The 19,467-nt window shown below is 31.9% G+C and overlaps 1 protein-coding gene across 4 annotated transcripts in view; it reads right to left on the bottom strand.

Annotated features, from left to right (window-relative positions):
• Positions 1-19,467, bottom strand: part of Atg2 (Autophagy-related 2) — a 286,485-nt gene that overhangs the window by 71,459 nt on the left and 195,559 nt on the right. For all 4 annotated transcript variants that reach the window (XR_015039434.1, XM_085810699.1, XM_085810697.1 and 1 more), the window contains exons 25-29: positions 18,493-18,585; positions 18,300-18,370; positions 14,557-14,621; positions 14,279-14,422; positions 3,938-4,052 (exon numbers count right to left, since the gene is read on the bottom strand). Coding sequence is in view for 3 of the 4 variants with exons in the window: in XM_085810699.1 (XP_085666825.1) it covers positions 3,938-4,052; positions 14,279-14,422; positions 14,557-14,621; positions 18,300-18,370; positions 18,493-18,585 (488 nt within the window). In the remaining variant the exon portion in view is untranslated. The remainder of the gene's footprint in view (positions 1-3,937; positions 4,053-14,278; positions 14,423-14,556; positions 14,622-18,299; positions 18,371-18,492; positions 18,586-19,467) is intronic.

Below are 19,467 nucleotides of genomic sequence, written 5' to 3'. Positions count from 1 at the left end.
GAATTATTATTGAATAATTATTGAATACATTAAAACTTGTTGAGTTTCAATGCATTCAATAACAAAAATTTAGGTTTACCACTTAGAGATATTATATATTGCTTTTACCTTAGAATAGAAGGGAAATAATTGTTCGTCGATTTATATTGTTGCTGCATTTTTTCTTTAAAAGCAAAATTGTATATTCAGGAACCCATTAAAATTTTAAAAAATAAAGATTTTTGTCGAATGGAGAAATATTTCTTTAGTTTTTTATGATTTCCATTTTCAGAATGCTAAAATCGCCTTTGAGGTATCAGATTGTTATGCGAAATTTTCAGATCTCGAGCTTTTTATTGTTGCTTTCTTTCAGAGTAATGAAGCTCGGAATGAAGATTCGTACTGCGTCGATGAATCTTAATAAAGAATCATACTGAGGTTTAAATTCAGGGAACTAAAAAATAGTACACATCTCAATTACCCTATACATCCTTAGTATCCTACTATATCGTTTGATTCCCTCCAAAATACAATTCTCATGTAAAAATTAATTACTTTCTGAACACTATCTGTGACTGAGTGGTCAAGACTGCTGAATACTGGTAGTTCGACTTGGGTTCGAGGCCAGGCGATTGAGTTGGCTGCATGGTTGGTTTTCGTTGTTTGTCCCATCCGAAATGTGAATACGAGATAGTTTCCCTTAAAAGTTCTCCTCGAAGGCATCCTTTTTGATAGGTAGGCATCCTTTCCCTTAGAAAGGCAGCCTTCGTGTGTTTTCCCATGTGTAATTAATCTAAACTTAACGTATCTACTTTCTGAAAGAACTGATACAGATATCATCTTATAGATGCAAACATATTACAACGGATAAATTAAAAAGTTTTGAAGCTTTTTTAAATTTTGAATTATAAAGTGTTCTTTACTAACTGCTTTAATAAAAATTCGTGTTTCATTTATCGCACAGTCGAAATTAATTTTGTCATCAAAATTATTCATAAAAGGAAGGGTTTCTAAATATAGTTATGAGACGCTCATAAACAGAGCTTTCTTATTTCGAATATAATTTTATTTTTATTCGTCTTATTAAAGAAAAGATTATTTGCCTAATCGAAGTGGGCTTTCGTGGAGGACGTTCGAAAGAAATTGGCTCATATACATGAACGAATACGAAAGGTTCATGCAGTCAATCCGTTCTTCGAAATTTGAACCCGGGTTGAATTATTAGTGTTAAAGAAAATTTATACGCTCAGCCACTAGTTATAATTTAGAACATAACAAACCAAAATTTCACTCAAGTAAACAGTAGTCGTGGAATGTATGTCATTTAGAAATAACATTAAAACAAATTTTCATCACCTGAAACGTTTATATTCATTACTCTTCCTTTACATGCACATTAAAAACTGGAATATATTGAAATAAACAATTACAGAAAGAATGAAACAAAGAAAATTTCCTTTACGTTTAGCCATTATTTAATACCGAACTCGAAAAAATGATAAATATCAACTCAAAGAATTTATAACAGTATTTGCAAAAGAAAAAAAATCTAAGAAAGATCTTAAAACGCAAACGCGCGAGAATCGAGGTAACAAATTAGTCTTTTTATTTTCTTCTCTTGAAAAAATATTTCCCAGAAGACACCGAATTCGCAAACAAGCCATATGGGTTCAAACTACGAACAATTACCCCTACCCATTAGCGGAATCCCTCAAAAGAACGCACTCGCTAGGGTGTCGTAAAATAGTCGTCAAGCCTTAAGCGTTAGAATTCCTACCCCTGCGACCAAGGAAAAACTGTCCCGGGCCCCCAGTTGCCATACACTTTGCTCAGGACATATATGTCCCAGCCACCTGGCAAATCATTATTTATTATTTTTTGCTTTCATCACCACATGATTCAGGACATATATGTCCCAGCCACCTGGCAAATCATTATTTATTATTTTTTGCTTTCATCACCACATGATTACCAATAAATTGTAGTTTGAGAAACAACTCCTACAGAAATGTTACAACAATTTTTTTTCTAGTTTTAATTTTTAACATTAGCAACTGAATACCAAAGGCCATGGTAGCCTCTTATGCTGATATTACGCTTGGCAATGATTAAAGACTTCAGCTAACTGAGCTATGAAGTGTTGTCAAGGAGAAATTTAACAGAAATTTCTTTTCATTTGCAAAGAAATGATTTTGTGAATGATAATGATAGTCTAAGAGATTAGATTTAGTGTTATTTGAATTGAGAATAACTAATTTGTTATTAAGTCCAGGGTTGGCAGCAGAATTTTGGGAAGGCAAAATTTTTAGAATTTACAGAAGCAATTTGTACTATAATGAGCTTTATATTTATAATTTTGATTCTCTCAAGGTTAGAAATACTTCACTATTTCAGAAATCACTATTTCATATTTTAAATTTTATAATTTCTACATGTCATCTTACTAGATTTAAACTCTTGATCTAACATCCAGAAAAATCTCAAATATGCATTCACAGAACAGATAAGTCCAGATCTTAGACTTTGTACTGTATATATACTAAGTTACACTTCTGAGATATTAAAAAACGTATGTTGAATTTTGTCAATCAGCTTAGTAGAATAAAAGATATGGAATAGGATTTTTTTTTTTTAAATTAGTGTACAAGTTAAAATAAAAATGCAGTTTTAATATTAGTAAGTATTCTCACAACAAGCACAAAATAAGAAAAATTCAGATTTGAAGCTACACTAAATTGCTATCATAAACCATCTTATGCATCTTGAAACACCACACCTCTTGAAATCTATCTATATAGTAACAAAATTAAAATAGCAATTAATTTTATTGTAGACAAGTAGCAGGATATATAGCAAGATTAGAAATAAACTGCAACGTGAATTACCAATTTTTAATACTTCTGTACAATTCAAAACTTTGTACTATGCATTATTACCTTTACTTTATTATTAACTTTATATCTGTTTCTTTATATTTGTAATATTTGTAAATTATATTTTTCAGCTAAATAATAAATATATAGAAGTCATTCTTGTAACAAGATATAGAAATACATTACAAAGGATTTCTATTTGCGATCAACAATTCATATTGGTACAAAAATTCAGAGATTTTTAAAAGTTTAACTAATAACAGGCTAAAACTACTGCTTAAGATTTTAATCAAATTTGTATTTTACTACTGGTTTAAAATATAAATTACTTGTTAATCATTCAAGTTAGAACCAAACATTTAGAAATAGATGTTACAGAATTTATACTATGTGCAAATTATACATGGTGCTGATTTATGGTCTCATCTGAATTGAATGTTATACCACAAATACATTTTGAAAAGAGCGAAACAAGTCTGAGGATACAAAATCAGGCGAGTATGATACATGTGGCAACACTTATCATTCAAATTCAGTATAAGTTATTTCAATAATATTGGTCATGTGATTAAACTTGTGTGTGGTCTTAGCATAGCACGGTAAAGCAGCAAGTCTCTTAAGAATATACAGTTTCAAAAATCTATGGATAATTAAAAAAATGATGGAAAATAACCTTAAAGTCACAGACTTTAACACAAGTTACATGCTAACTTTAAAAATACCCGATACTAGCTAAATCTCGATTCCCCACAGTAAATGAATATTAACTTCATAATTTCAAATAATAGTTTTAGAAGATTATTAACATTATAGCATAAAAATCTATGATTACAAGATTAAATGAATGACATTTTAGATAGTGTCATCCATCCATATACCACTGTCAAATTTAGAAAAATATTACACAATCTATCCATTTTTCCATTCAATACTACAACAAAAAGAAACTATTGCTGCAATTTTTCTTCAAGAACATATTATTTTAGCAAACAGAAAGGCTGATATGCATGTGTTGTTAAAACATATACACATGCACAGAAGTGGAAATAGGACAAGTAATTATTGTCTATTGAGAAATATGCTACCTGAAATTTTAGCCTGAGAACATTCTTTCATTGCTTCAGCCATTAAGAGATGCACATCTTTTGTTTCAGTTTCAGTATTTATAGATTTACTAAGCTCTTTTATGTCTTGTATTACCTAATTTAATAGAATAAAAAAAATAATTATGAACTAAGAACTTTACAGCAATATATTTAACCAAAGAAATGAAAACAAATATTGAATACTTTTAATCAAAATTAAGGATTGCTTATATACATGTTTGTACTTAAATTATATATTTGAAAAGTATATAATTTTCTTTGCTTCCCCTTAAATACAATAGCTTTACAATTCTATAAACAGGGTTCGTACACATTTCTGCACATGGAAATTAAGTACTTTTAAGGGCCATTAATGAAAAAAAAATTAAGGAGCTATGAGCAAATGGGAACTAAATAAAGTCAATTGAAAATATTATCTATGCCTGAATTTCACTTTTGTAATACCATCCTAAAAATAAAATAGATCCCTAAGTAGTATGCATTATTACTAAACATGAATTAATTAACATAATTGTTAATAAGTTTGAAAAATAAACTTTATGCAATTTATCAAGTAGAATTAAATATTTTACACTTATAATACAGTACAAAGTCTATAATCTGACTCGTCGGGACTTCGGTGATTCCGGATTAGGGTTTTTTCCGGATTATAGATCATCAATTTAAAATCTGGTAAGATGGCATGCAGAAATTATACAATTAAAAATATGAAACCATAATTTATGAAATAAAGAGCAATTATGATCTAAAGGGTTATCAAAATTTACAAAAAAAAGTTTAATATTTATTTGTTTACTTTATTAAACATTTCTTTCAATGTAAGTTGTTTAAGTTGCTTCGTTTTTTGTGCTAATAATTTCTCTTTAATTTTCTCTTCTATAAACAGTATCTCTTCTCTTTACGCACACGTGTAGCGGTTGCGAGCATTAAACGCGTATGCATAAACATATTATGCGCATGCGTAAACGTATTATGTGCACGCGTAAATGCGTTTACGCATGTGCATAAAGTTTGTAGCTTTGGGGTCCGGATTATAGATTATTCCGAATTATGGACGTTTGAATTAAAGACTTTGTACTGTAATTGGTCATATTTGAAAGAAGATAAGTGACAACAGTTAGCTTTATGTTTATTTTTTTTATGTCTTTTTTTGTCACATACTTGATCAGTCTAGAGGTTAGACTAGGCAGCAGCAGTCTAACCTCTAGACTGATCAAGTATGACTAGACTGATCTAAATAGCAGGTAGATTTTATGTCCAACGGCATACATTAAAATGAGAAATAAGATCATAATCAGCATGATTCATAACCCTAAAAGACTGAATGTTGTCACCACTGCTGCTTCTCTAGAGAGAGACCTGCTGATTAGAACAAACCTGAAACGCCTGATGTAGGCACAGTTGGGCCGAGTTTTGAAAGTTAGTCAAGCTCTGTTTGATGCAGTTAAGTGTTGTAGCTTCGTGTACAGTTCCAGGGGTTGTAACCCAGTTAATATACTTTAAGGTTTCAATAAGCCAGTAAAGCACCAGAGTTGATAAGTTTTTTCGTATTATTCTAAGTCTCAGTGGTTGCAAAGAATAAGTTTTACTTGAATTTTCACATTTTTATATATTATTTTGTAACCATGGCGAGTATTAATAAAAGGCAATAACTCGCTTTAATACAAAGAGATAATTTTTAAGGGTAAGCAGTTAGTTAAAAATAATTAAATTAGGTAGTTTGATAGCCTTAGTCATTATGGATTTACATGACCACTATTAAATTTTAGCCCTATTAAATCTAATACAATTTCACAGTTTAAAATACATGTAATTTATGACACAGATTCTTAAACGATAGTACGATAATTACACATTAAACGCTACAAAACATTTATGTTTTGTAACAAGAACACTCAACAAAATATTTATCCGTCATTTTAATTTGAAGCTTTCCCAGACATTTTGGCTAGTTTATATCGATTTCCTTCTCTTTAAGCATCTTTTCTAACAATTAGAGATTTGTCTCAATATGCAAACCAATGCTCTCGTTAGTTTCTGCGTGCTTTATCTCTTTATTTGTCAACTTCTCCACAATGTACCTATGAGGGTTTAATTGATCTTGTAAAAGTTAAACAGTCCCAAACTCCCTAACAGACATGAAGCATATTATCACTATGTCTGAAATTAACTACAATATCAGACAAAGGTCATTATTTAAAAAGCCTCTTATTTAAAAAGAACTTGGAATATAAAGGTATGTTCTGATGCTAACAAAATCAATTACAGCTCCTGGTGACGTAATTAAACAAGAACAATCATATTCAAACTAATAATGTGGATTAGTGGTCAAAGCTTATACAGTCAAAAGTTGTTAATCCGGACTCGTCGGGACTTCGGCGATTACGGATTATTGATTTTTCCGGATTATAGATCATCAGTTTAAATCTGGTAAGATGGCATGCAGAAATTACAAAATTAAAAATATGAAACAGTAATTTATGAAATAAAGAACAATTATGATCTAAAGGGTATCAAAATTTACAAAAAGAAAAAGCTTAACATTTAGTATTTGTTTACTGTATTAAAACTTTCTTTCAATGTAAGTTGTTTAAGTTGCTTCGTTTCATGTGATAATACTTTCCTTTTAATTCTATTAAACAGACATAATTTCTTGTTTAGTTACAAAGTTCCGCTGTTCAAGTCCTATAATTGCTGTGTCGAGAATACCGACTAATTTGTCAATCGAAATTTTTTCGTTTTCAATAACCTCTGTGTCACTTTCTTCACTATTGGAAACGAATTATAATGACGAGGAACTTGATTTAAATCATATCAAAGACGGAGTACATCGAGATGAAATACTACATTTAGTAAGGAATTATAAGCCAAATAAAATAAAAACATCTGCCCTGAAGATAAGGATAGTGCTGACAGATCAACTTCCAATTCATTGCGTGCCGCCACGTTCCCCCCGCCGAGCAGCGTGAAATTGATAAACAGATTTCGGATTTCAAAACATACTTTCACTTTAGATCCTTTACATATTAGCAAATATATATCAGAAATTCTATTTGATATAATCGAAAGTTCAAGCTTACTTTTATAAAATTACTCTAATAGTCTGCAAAAAATAATAAGCCGGATCCAATTCGAAGATTAAGGAACAACGCAATCTGCAACATTAACTGAATTAGATAATTTTAGCTTAGCTTATACCGTCCGTTATACATTAAACGCGCATGCGTAAATGTTTTATGCGCATGCGCTCACGCATATTCGCAGCCGTAAAGGTCTTAATGTGCACACATAAACGCAACGCATGCGCAGAAAGTTTGTAGCTTTGAGGTCCGGATTATACATGATTCCGGATTATGGGTGTCCGAATTAATGACTTTTGACTGTACAATTTAATTTTAATTTAATCTGGCTCAATAACTCTATCATATGAGGAAATAGAAATGGGAAATTATAGTAAAGGCTGAAATCATAAACAATTGGGTAATTTATATAATAATAACTGCACATATGTTTGAAGAATAATTTTCTTTATGTATTCAGTTTCTTTCTTCAACACGTTTCCTTTTCATTTTATAATTTTTGGATTTAATTAAGGATTTCTGTAAAAAACACTAAATGCATTTAGAATGTATAGAAAAAGCGGCTAATTTTATTTCTTTAGTAATATGAACATTCAGAAGAAATATGAAACATATATAGTAAAGGCCAGTTAGAGACCTGATGTAGCAGAATTTCTAGAATTAAGTGACATACCAAACAACACAATCTAGAAATGGCAAAACTTTTAGAATTTAAAGCAGGCATTGGAAGCAGAATTTAGAAAGGCACTAGACAGCAGAATTTAGGATTGACAGAGATGGAAAATGTCACTTCAGGTGGGAAAATGCCTAGTGTATTATACATGAGACATATTAGATGAATCTTTTAAAAATGTAAGTTTTTCAATTTCTTTATTAATAAAAAAATCCCTTTCTATAATGCCTGCCCATGTAATAAGATTAGAATCATTTTTGATATTTTCCATTGTAAGGATCTTAAGTTTTACTAACGTTTATTTTATTTTAAATCTTTACTATCACTTCTTATTTTCTACTTCCGGCCAGAATTATAAGCGTGAAGGAGTTTATGCAAAGTTGTCTGGCGAATGCCAAGTATTTAAGTGTGGCCTTTTTGCCAAGCAGGAGAGAGGAAGCAGTGAGTTCGAAGCAGGCCGCTTACCTTAGAAGTTACGCAGTTGCTATTTCCTTCCGGGCCAGAGGTATTAATCCTCTTGATAAATTAAACGTATTGTAGTGTTCACAGTCTCTGTGCTACATACGCTTCCTGTTACTATAAGGCCAATCTTACACGTATATTATTCTAAAGTTAAATTAGAGTTTAGTTTTATTTTGATATCTTTTAAGTTAGACCCCGAGTGGAGGGTCATTGTATTCCGAAGTACGGAAGTCATTGTATATAAAGAAAAAAATAAAGGGTTTTGTATACCCTTCGTCTGTATCCTGTCTACTTACTACAATTAGTGAACATAGCTTTAGTAAGCTCTCTGTTCTAGTCAGGTCATTGTATGTTTCCGAAGAAGGTTAGAAGAAACATTGAACCTGATACCATGTCTGTGTCTAGTGAAAAGTAGAGAAAATAAAGGGAAGATAAATATGTTAAGATTCTAGTATCAGAAGTAAAACATTCAAGTATTATGTTTTCATTGTTCTTATAGATGTTCTCCAAAAAGTAAGAAATTCATTGCAAATTTTCAGTAAAATACATCCATTATGTGTTGACACCACGGAGACATTTTTCATTTTGTCACATATTTTCAAATCTTCTAGAATCGTGGGTCTATAAATCTTGCCTTCAAATTCTTCTAAATTTCCCAAGCTGCAATGTCTAAAATCCTAAAGAAAAATTATCTTTACCATTTCTGTAACAGCAAAAAGCCAGAAATATTTTGGAAAAAAAAGGGGGGGAGAAAGTATAAAATTAATTTTATAGAGAAAACTTATGCACATTCCGAGAATTTTGAATATTCTAAGACAATTTACATGGGAAAAACTCTTACTATGAAAAAACTAAAAACAAGACATTTTTAATTAATTACATAGCTAATTTTGCTTTTGCTAAGAGCTGTTTCGTAAATTGTGCTTTATAGCATTATACCTTGCTTATTTTTCAGATTCAAAATAGTATATGATATAATAAGTTGCCAAACTGAAACTTTATAATATGACAGTGAAAAATAAAATTTTTTTATTTTAATGTTATTTTTTAAATAGTATAATTTCAATACATTACCATTATTTTAATGAAGTTTATCAATGTTAAGATGTTTTAAAAAAAATCGTCGAAAAATTCTCAGATCTCGGAATTAAAAAGTTTCTATAGAAACTTATCTTAAAATCGACAAAATGTTGAAACGTTGCCAAATTTAGAACCATTTAATAAAAGAATTCATATCCCCAAAAGTGAAAAGTTGTTTAAGAGCTCTTTATTAGAAAAAATGAATTTCGAAATTCTTATGTTTCCCGTCTTGCTTAGAAAGAATATCCCATGATTTATATTAGAAACAAATTAAAACTCATGAAGCCATTCAAAAGATAACTATATATACGGCAGTGAATCTCCAAATGTATTCATCCAAAATGCTAATTCACACTCAAAATGGCAGTTGTAAAAACAGACAGAAATTTCAGATGATTAAAATTAAGGACTTTCTGCTGGTTTTGGCCAAAATTAAGGACTTTTAAGGACTCTTAAGGATCGTACAAACCCTGTATATTAATTTTTCAGATTAATATTGACTTTTCAGATTTTACATAAATTGCTTCTTACATTTACCCAAGGTAGCTTAATTTCAAATTCAACAATTCAATAATTTATCTATTTTTCAATATTTAATAAACTTTTTTTTTTTTTTTGCTGAGTATCATGTTCTCAAACTGGCGCTAACAGCCTAATAATGCACTACTGCAGCTGAACATACTGAGACTTTTTCAGATACCACAGTCAGATGATAAAAGTCTACTTCCGATAGAAAATACTACATACCATATATACCCACGCATAAGTTAGTCCCCTGACTTTTGAGAAAAACTTTTGCGAAAACAAATTTGTCACATGAGTGGAGTCGCAGCCAATAAAACAGCATGCCAATGTATTTGATAAAATTACACCCACACTTTAGTGAATTTTTGTTTATTTCCATTTCAACACATGATGAAATTTTAAAATAGTTTATTCCTCACAAAAAATTCCTCCAGTCATGAATCATCTTCATTCATGGCAAACTTACATGATAAATAAAGTTGTTTATACTTTCAGCTATAATTTCACAGTGTAAGACATTCTCTTTTGTTTACCATTGCCAGGAGTGTGTGTGCAATAAAGTTGTTTATACTTTCAGCTACAATTTCACAGTGTATTTCCATTTCAACACATGATGAAATTTTAAAATAGTTTATTCCTCTCAAAAAATTCCTCCAGTCACGAATCATCTTCATTTATGGCAAACTTACATGATGCAATAAAGTTGTTTATACTTTCAGCTATAATTTCACAGTGTAAGACATTCTCTTTTGTTTACCATTGCTAAATATATGACAGCGAAAAATAAAATTTTTTTATATATAATCACAACACATGATGAAATTTTATATATAATCACAACACATGAGTGTGTGTGGCTCTGAAAGGAGTCCTTTTTTGTAGATTCCACTAAATCAGACATTACAAAAAGCAGGAAAAGTAAAAAAGCATGTGTATGATCAAGATAGACAAGCAGACATTTGGTATGGTTACAGTTGCTGATTTAATATGGTTATAATAATCAAAGATGACTCACAGATACTGTACAGACCGAATTGCTCTGTGACACCAGATAATGAAATGAAATGGGGGGGGGGAGTTTTCTAATGAACAGAAAATAAAATCGACACACATTTAGTAAAAAACCTAATAATAACATGGAAAGAATAAATAAAAATTTTGCATTTTTCTGTATGAACGATATATTTAATAATCAAGTTCGCCGACGTGTCATCGACTAACAATGCGGGACCTTTTTTTTAAGGTTCTGCATATAAGTTGACCCCTTATTTTGAAGTTTGATTTTTATCTTAAAAAAATTGTTGACTTATACGCAGGTATATATCGTATTCAATATTCATATCAATGACAACAAACATGACTTTTGCATGAGTTACTTCAGAGCAAAATAAGAACAACATATGAACAACATTGACTCATTTTAAGCAGCGACATGGAATTCAAGAAATTGGACTTTATGGGGAGAAACTTAGTGGAGACCATCAAGCAGCCGGCGATTTCCACCATGAATCTGAAGAATTTGTTTTAAAAAGAAGTGCTATCCTTTTGAACAAATTTACAATGCCGACGAATTGGGACTTTTGTGGAAATGTCTTCCAACTCGCACTTTAGCATTTGAAAGTGAAAGTACAGCGGCAGGTCATAAAAGCAGCAAGGAAAAGATCATGATCATGTTTTGCAGTAATGTTATCGGTGGACATAAACTTAGACTTGTTGTCATTGGAAAGTAAAAAAAAAAAAAAAAGAGAGAGAGAGATTTTTCAAAGGCACAAGGATAGAAAATTTGGCCCTTGATTACTTTAACCAAAACACACACACACACACACAAAAAAAAAGGATGGCTGAACCGAAACATTTTTCAAGAATGGTTCAAAAAAATCTTTATTCTTCAAGTGCGTAAACATCTTAAATCGAAAATCCTGCCTAAAAAAGCTGTGCCATTGATCAACAATGCACCTTCTCACCCAGCAACAAGCACGCTAAAGTCTTCTGATGGACAAATTTTCGCAAAGTTTCTCCCCCCAAACGTTACTGCGCTAATCCAACCCATGGACCAAGGCCAATCCTTTGCAACAATGAAGAGAACATACCGAACCAAGCTGCTAATGACCAAAATTGAAGAAGGTATGATCTGAAAGAGTTTTGGAAACACTACACAATCTTGGACAGCATCTATGATATTGCATCTGCATGGGCCTCAATAAAACCGTCAACCCTCATAAAATCATGGAGAAAACTCACGGCTAATGTCAACATCAACCTAACCACTTTGAGTTGTGAAGAACAGAATGAAGATGTAGACACGCCCACGCGCAACTCTTGCCGATATGGTGGAAACAGTTTCGAGTGGTGAGAACGTCGATGCTGAAAACATTAACAAGTGGTTGGAGTGAAGTCAACGAACCTGGCTTCGAACGCTTGACAGATGACGAAATTGTGAAGAAACCAAGGGGAGAGACCGAGAATGAAGGAGAGCAAAGTGAAGACAAAGAAGAGCCCACTGTGCAGATGCAGAAGACTCACGAAGCGGCTTTGCAACAAGTCGACGGACTGCTGAGCTATTTGGAAGGACAAGACGACGTGGAGTTGGCCGAGAAACTTATGCTACAAAAAATGCAATCTCGGATCTAGAGAAAATGCTTCCAAAGCAAGAAGCAAACACAAATGACTGATTTCTTCAAAAAGGTGTAGTTTTACAGTTATGCTTTTTTAATTACATAATACATTACAGTCTTAAAACAGTACATATGTATTCATTTTTCTGTGTAAATGACGATTCTTGACGCCTCTCGTAACTACAAAGCACTTTTCAATTTTCATTAACGAAATGCATTTTAAGTTAGTTTTGAGTGACATATTAAAATATTAAGCATTAATTAAACAATTTCTGCTGTTTATTTTGCGTTTTATTGTACATAAAATGATTTTTCAAAGTTGGAATGACTGTTTTCTCTTTTGCTATACCCGTTTTTAGCTTTTTTCGGATTATTCGCGATTTTTGTTATCTGCAAGCGGCCGCACCACCCGATTCCGCGGATAATCAGGAGTGTACTGTATGTTAAAATAGTTAATGTTAAGAAATTTAAATTTGTATATAACTGTTACTTCTAACATAGAACTGATTACAAAATTAAAGACTGAATAGTAATTTTTTATTTACTTTTGATCCATTTCAAAGATACAGGGGCCTAAAAAAATTGTTTATAACTTTGCTAGTATCTAGTCAATTTGGAAATGGTTTGGCATATTGAAAAGGGATGTTCAAAGCATAATACTCCATTTTTTATTTTTATAGTGGTAAGGTAGCACTTCTGATTTTATATAATGATTAGTACATTTCTGATGATGCATAATACTTACTGCATTTTTTAACTCAAAGCATATTTATTACAATTATGAGAAGCACTTTACATACATAATTCATGGATAGCATGGAACAGTTATTGTAATGAAGTATAGCTCTCATGATGCAAGGAACCTGCTAATGAGGGTCTCTCTAGTCAAGAGTTCAACAGCATTCTGGCGGGTTGTTCTGATGGGAACAAGCTGCAGACTCAATTGGCTACGTCTCCTTAATTTTTCAGTAGTATTTTACATCATCTGATTCATTATATATGGACCAATATCAGAGAAAAAACAAGATCATTGGTTTGTCAGCCTTCCTGGGATTAAGAGGCTTTGATGACAGATACAGTGCAGAACGCTAAAATCTCTTGATGCTGGTCGTGAAGTAATGTCTCTTGCACTGTCAAACTGGAACAAATTATTGCATCTGCCATGTCAGACCATGTCCTCTGGCACAGCATGGAAACAGTGAGTTGCAGGGACAGCACACACAATTTTCTCCTCTCTGTGTGGTCTGCTGCAAGTTTATAATCTTATGCAATAATTTGCATCATAGAGTAAGTTCTGAGTTAGTTATACTAATCTCTCTTTAGATAATTTGGTATAAATAACAAACGGATGCAGTACTATTTTGTACTGCTGTTACAGTCACACTTATTATATTAATAGTTTAAAGGACAAAATTTCTCATAATAGATTTTGACCTAAGTTAGTATATAAATATCTAACAGAAACGTAGACAGCTTTGATCAGGAAATGGGAGGGGGGGAAAAAGAGGAAATAAGTTAGTAATTTAATTAAAAAGTTATTAAAAAAACTTCAAAATTTCCTTTTACATATATAAAAATAAGATACGAAAATCCTGCAAATATTATCAAAGCAGTTTGCTTTTATGTTTTAGAACACCAATTGCCGAGTGGCAAAGTCACAAAGCACTAGTAGTTCAATCATGGTTCAAATCTCAATGAACAGGCTGGCTGCATGGGCATTTTTGTGATTTTTCCCATGTGTAACGTGAACATGATCCAGTTTTCCTCAGATAGTGTCCTCCATGAAGGCATTCCTCCTCTTAGGCAGATAGCCCTCATGAGTTTTACCATAATTGATAAGAACAAAACAAGTCAAATTTATATTTTAAAATCATTCATATCTCACCTCATTTTCTTCATGTGTAAAAATATCCATATCACCATTATTACTCAAATAAACCATCAGCTCCATAAGTGCTTTAAAAGAATCTGCACAGGTCCAAATATGAACCTTATCATTAGTAGCACACATTTCTAATTTAGGATCATTCTAAAAATATAAAAGTACATATTTTTCAGTTCACATATTATATAATGCAATACGCACAACTGGAAATTTCTTCATAAAAACATAAAATACCTGCAATGTTATATGATAATTAAATAAAATTTCAAAATCATTACCTTTTCATCTACATTTGTTCTGAAGGAGATGTCAATCAAACCGGTATCAATTACACATACATAATCTGAAAATAACAGAAAATAAGAAAATAATAATAATAATAATAATAATAATAAAAACCGCCCTACATATATACGCCAAATGAACTTAAACTGAAAGAAGACAAAGCCTTGCAACAGGAATTGTTTCAATTAAAAATAAAGTACAGTAATATAATAATGTATAGATAAATAAATAATAGAAGGCTAAATAACACAGTTGCTACTCAAACAGGAGAATGAAATTCCCTGACTTTTCCAGGTGTGTTTTAAGAAAATTCCAGTCTATTCGTGTAATGGCACATTGGCTGTGCTAAAAGGTAAATTAATTATGGTACCACTTGAAAACACAAAAATTTGCCAATTACATATAATTTATATATATATAATACCCAAAAGCATTACTATTATAACTGTTTTCTCCACTGAAGATTGAGATTAAAATCTGCCCAATCTGGATTAAAAAATGTCTTTTTTGCAGACATTTTGCAGCTAAACAAAAGAAAAATATATTTAATGATATTTTAATATAAATTGTAGCATTTTATATTTATTTATTAGCAGCATACATAAGCAAAAAATATGTACATTAAATTTCGTGATGGTATGCTAGAAATAGTTTCAGGATTATGCCAGAGAAAATTTCCTGAAATTTGAAAGTATGATTTACTAATAATAAGTAAATTTAGAGGGAAGAAGCAACATTAAATGATACGAATAACATCAAAATAAAGATAATTACTTAAAAATTGTATTAGTATAATCAATGATACGTTGGTGAATATAGTTGTGTGTGTGATTATGGCAAAGCCTCGAGGGCTGTTTGCCTAAGAGAAGGAATGCCTTCGTGGAGGACTTTCTAAGGGAAACTGGCTGGTATAAATGTTACACATAAGAAAAACCACGAAAATCCCATGCAGCCAGCCCATTCGCAGGATTCGAACCTTGAACCGAACTACCAGTGTTCAGCAACTTTACCGCTCAGCCGAGCCCCGAAAATTTAAAGTAAAAACAGTTAATATCAGCCACTTTTTAATTCTGAAAGAAATGATTCAGGGGGTGGGATTAAATGTATTAAATGGTTAGCTTAAGTGACTGATACTATTTTTTATTTTACTGAAAAATGACAAATAAGGTATTTATTTAAAAAAAAAGATTTAAAAGATTTTGTGGCAAAATCCTAGTATATGCTCTAGCATCTGCTCATCACAATGTTGCCAAATCCCATGTATACCGTACATGGAGACTATTCTAACCTCTATGGTACCGTATACTGGGATTAAATCGATTTTGTTTTATACAAGAATACGTACTTTCTTTAGTTCAACAAGCACGGCACATGTGCATGCAAGTCTCTCAATTCTTGAGATTACTGGAAGCCAAAAATTGCTGGAAACTTGTTTTGCCTTTCTAAAAGACAATCTAATTGGAGGTGCAAAAATTGGCTCTATGCCAGCTAGCCGAATAACATTCATGCGACACATAATTCGCAAAGAAAGTGATTGCTTCCAATGTCAGCCCAAAACTTGCCTTGTTGGGGGGGGGATTTGGGTCAGGGATGAAATTCCCTGACTTTTCCAGATTTTGACTAAAATTATTAAATTCCTTGACTTTTCCCTGAATTTTTTTGTCAATTTTTGAATTTTCTGACCTTTTTCCGGTAGCGTGGCAACTCTGAAATAATTTCTCTTTATTCACAAAAATGAGATAAACAGAAATATTTGCTTAGGCATGAATATTGAAAAAACTTAGAGAAAGTTCTGTTGTCTTAAGCACAATGCAGTTCATCTTTCCCTATCATTTAATTGAATTATTCCTGAAAGTCTTTTGGTGCTTTCTGATTATCCACAACTCCACAAAAAATTGCCAATAACCTGGCAATTTCGGGAATTGAGAAAAAAATTTGCTTTTCTTTAAAAATATATATATATTTATGACAGATATTTACATTTTTTCAGTCGATGGATACAATTCGGCAAAATGACCATCAAATATAAAGCATTAAATCTACATATATTCAAGTATGTATATGATATGTGCATGCATGGGTTAACTACGAAGGCTGTCTGAAAAGTTTCTGAAATCAATATGCAGATGGCAACTCTGCATATGTTCTATCCCTTCCCACTTTGCGAAGTGGAAGGGACATCTCTGGGTATCACTTGATAACTACCAATCAAAATTTCAGCTATTTTGAATGTGAATTTTTTTGTTTGACAATTACTTTTGTGAGTTGCTGTGATTGTTTTTGCAAAAATGGGGGGGGGGGGGAATCGAGTATACATTAGATACTTGTTTTTGAAAGGATTAAGATCAGTTGGACACAGTGTATGGGGAATCTGCACCATTTAGTACTGTGAAATTTTGGATAGCTGAATTTAAATGTCTTGGATGACGACGAACGTTCAGGATGGCCATAAAACTGCAACCACTGAAGAAAAATATCACTAAAATCTACCAAATGGTGCTGCCGATCATTGAATCAAGAGAGATGGCAGATTAGAATGTCTAAAGAATATGTTTGCCACATATTGAACTAAGATTTAGATAGACGCAAGCTGGCTGCCGCGTTTGCTGACTTTGGACCAAAAACGTGTCCCAATAAACATTTGCATCGTTCTGTTGGTGCAAGAAATCAAGAGTTTTTTCCACTATGAATCACTGTAGATGAAACCTGGATTCATCATTAGAGTCCAGAAACAAAAACACAGTCAAAACAGTAGACTGCAAAGGGAGAAACGACTCAAAAATAACAAAAATTGTTCCTTCTGCCGGGAAAGTGATGGCAACAGTTTTCTGGGACAGCCATGGGATTGTCTCAATAGATTATCTTGAAAAAAGTGAACCATTACTAGAGCATACTATGCAACGATACTCGACAAGCTGAAGGCAGAAATTAGGGAAAAGGGCCACATTTGCAAAAGAAAAAAATTTTGTTTCACCAAAACAGTGCTCCATCCCACACCTCAGCAGTTGCAATAGAGAAAATCCATGAATCACGATTTGAACTGCTTGACCATACGCTGTATTCATCCTACCCGGTACCAAGTGACTTTATTTTGTTCCCTAAGCTAAAAGAAGCACTTGGAGAACAAAGGTTTTCATCAAATGAGGAGACATTACAGAGATAGATTCCACATATTATTTGGGCAGTTTAAAAGGATGGGAGCATCGCTGGAAGAAATGTACAGACTTTGTGAACGGAAGAAATGTATAGACAAAGGAGACTATGTTGAAAAATAAAGGGAATTTTGAAGAAAAAATATCTTTTTCCTTTGTTAGGTCAAAAAACTTTTCAGACAGCCTACGTATTGCTGTGTATCGACTGAAAAATAAACCAAAACATGGCAATTCTGCAAAATGTTGAAACCGAGATTTCAGATAACCAAGACTTACTACTCTTTCTATTGCTTGCATCTCAGCAAATATTTTGCTTTGATTTTACTATTACTACCCCAGAACATTCTGGAAGGTTCTTCTGTGTTTGCACCTAAATATATAGTTATGTTCATCTCATTTTCTCACATATAACTGAAGAATGTACTATTTAATGTACACCAGTTCCTGCTGTCAACTTTTATTCCCTCTAGAGAGGGCAGACTAAATAACATAAAATAAGAGGAGTGCAAGTTTGACGCTATTTTTAAAATAATGATGTACAATAATGATTAAATGAAAAAATCAAATAGCATTAAAACACTTACTCTTTCGCAGTTCAACTTTCTTAGCTGCTACATAATTCGAAATGAACAACCTCATTTCCTCAGATATAATTCTGAAAAGTATGTAACATTACTGAGACAAAACTGAATTATTAGGACATACAGATTTCATAAGTCATAAGGATATGTTATAAAGTAATGCAGAATTTGCTATTTAAAATAAATTAAAAATTACCTAAATAAAAATGAAGGCGTAGTGGCAGTGACATTGCAAGACATATTGAAATTATCAACTGTTACAGCAGTTCGAAGTGGAAGTTTCAAAGGCCTAAAAATGCAAAAGAAAAACATCTTAAAATATCTCTCATTATATGATTCGATAACACAAAAGTAGGTGAACTTATGTTTTAATTGCATGAATTTACCCATGTTGCGGACCCCCTCTTTCCTCCTCCCCAAATATGTTTATATAATTTCAAGGGGGGGGAGAATTAAAATAATAAATTTTATTAGTAATTAATTTTATAAATAGTATAACCAAACTGCTATTGACTTATTTACTGAATATGATAATTATATTTTTCTTTTTCACACATGTAGAGATACTTATTTTAAAATTATCACCATTTAATTTTAGGCTAAACTGTTTAAAATAAACCAAGAAAATAGAAAATACTTTGGACTGAATTTTTGAAAGCAAGCAGCATCCCTTGTTAAAAAGACAGAGTGTAATGTTAAGAAGTTTGGCACATCACACTGACTTTAATTTTGCTTACTGTAAGCCATTTCTTCCATACAAATTTGTTCTATTTTGATAAGAATAGGTTGCTTCATTTTTATGACCTCTGTTAGGGTCTAAATGTAGAAAGCTTACAACTTACTGTCACCAATAAAAGCTTTTGCTAAAGATAATTAATTAACTTTATGCATTTTAACCTAATAAATTTAGAAGATGTATAGTTGACTACCTAAAACATCAAATCGTTGCAAAATAATTTTAAAGTGAGCCTATCTTTAGAATTTCCGATACACAGTTTCGCGCTGGAGAGATAAAAAGGTCCAACCCCCCATAGAATGTTGCTCACTTTCAAATCGTTGAGTTTGTAACTCAAAAATTCATTAAAGTTTACCTAAATATGAAATTCCAAATTTGGGCTTCCACATGCCCATATTTGCAGTAGGATTACGTCATTCAAAATTTGATGGCTCT

This window comes from Stegodyphus dumicola, chromosome 2, assembly GCF_044657685.1.
Source record: "Stegodyphus dumicola isolate Sdum_Otavi_A_Nest chromosome 2, ASM4465768v1".
Lineage (NCBI taxonomy): Eukaryota > Metazoa > Arthropoda > Arachnida > Araneae > Eresidae > Stegodyphus > Stegodyphus dumicola.
Note: the sequence above shows the minus strand (reverse complement) of the source record. Positions and strands in the feature narration are given on the sequence as shown.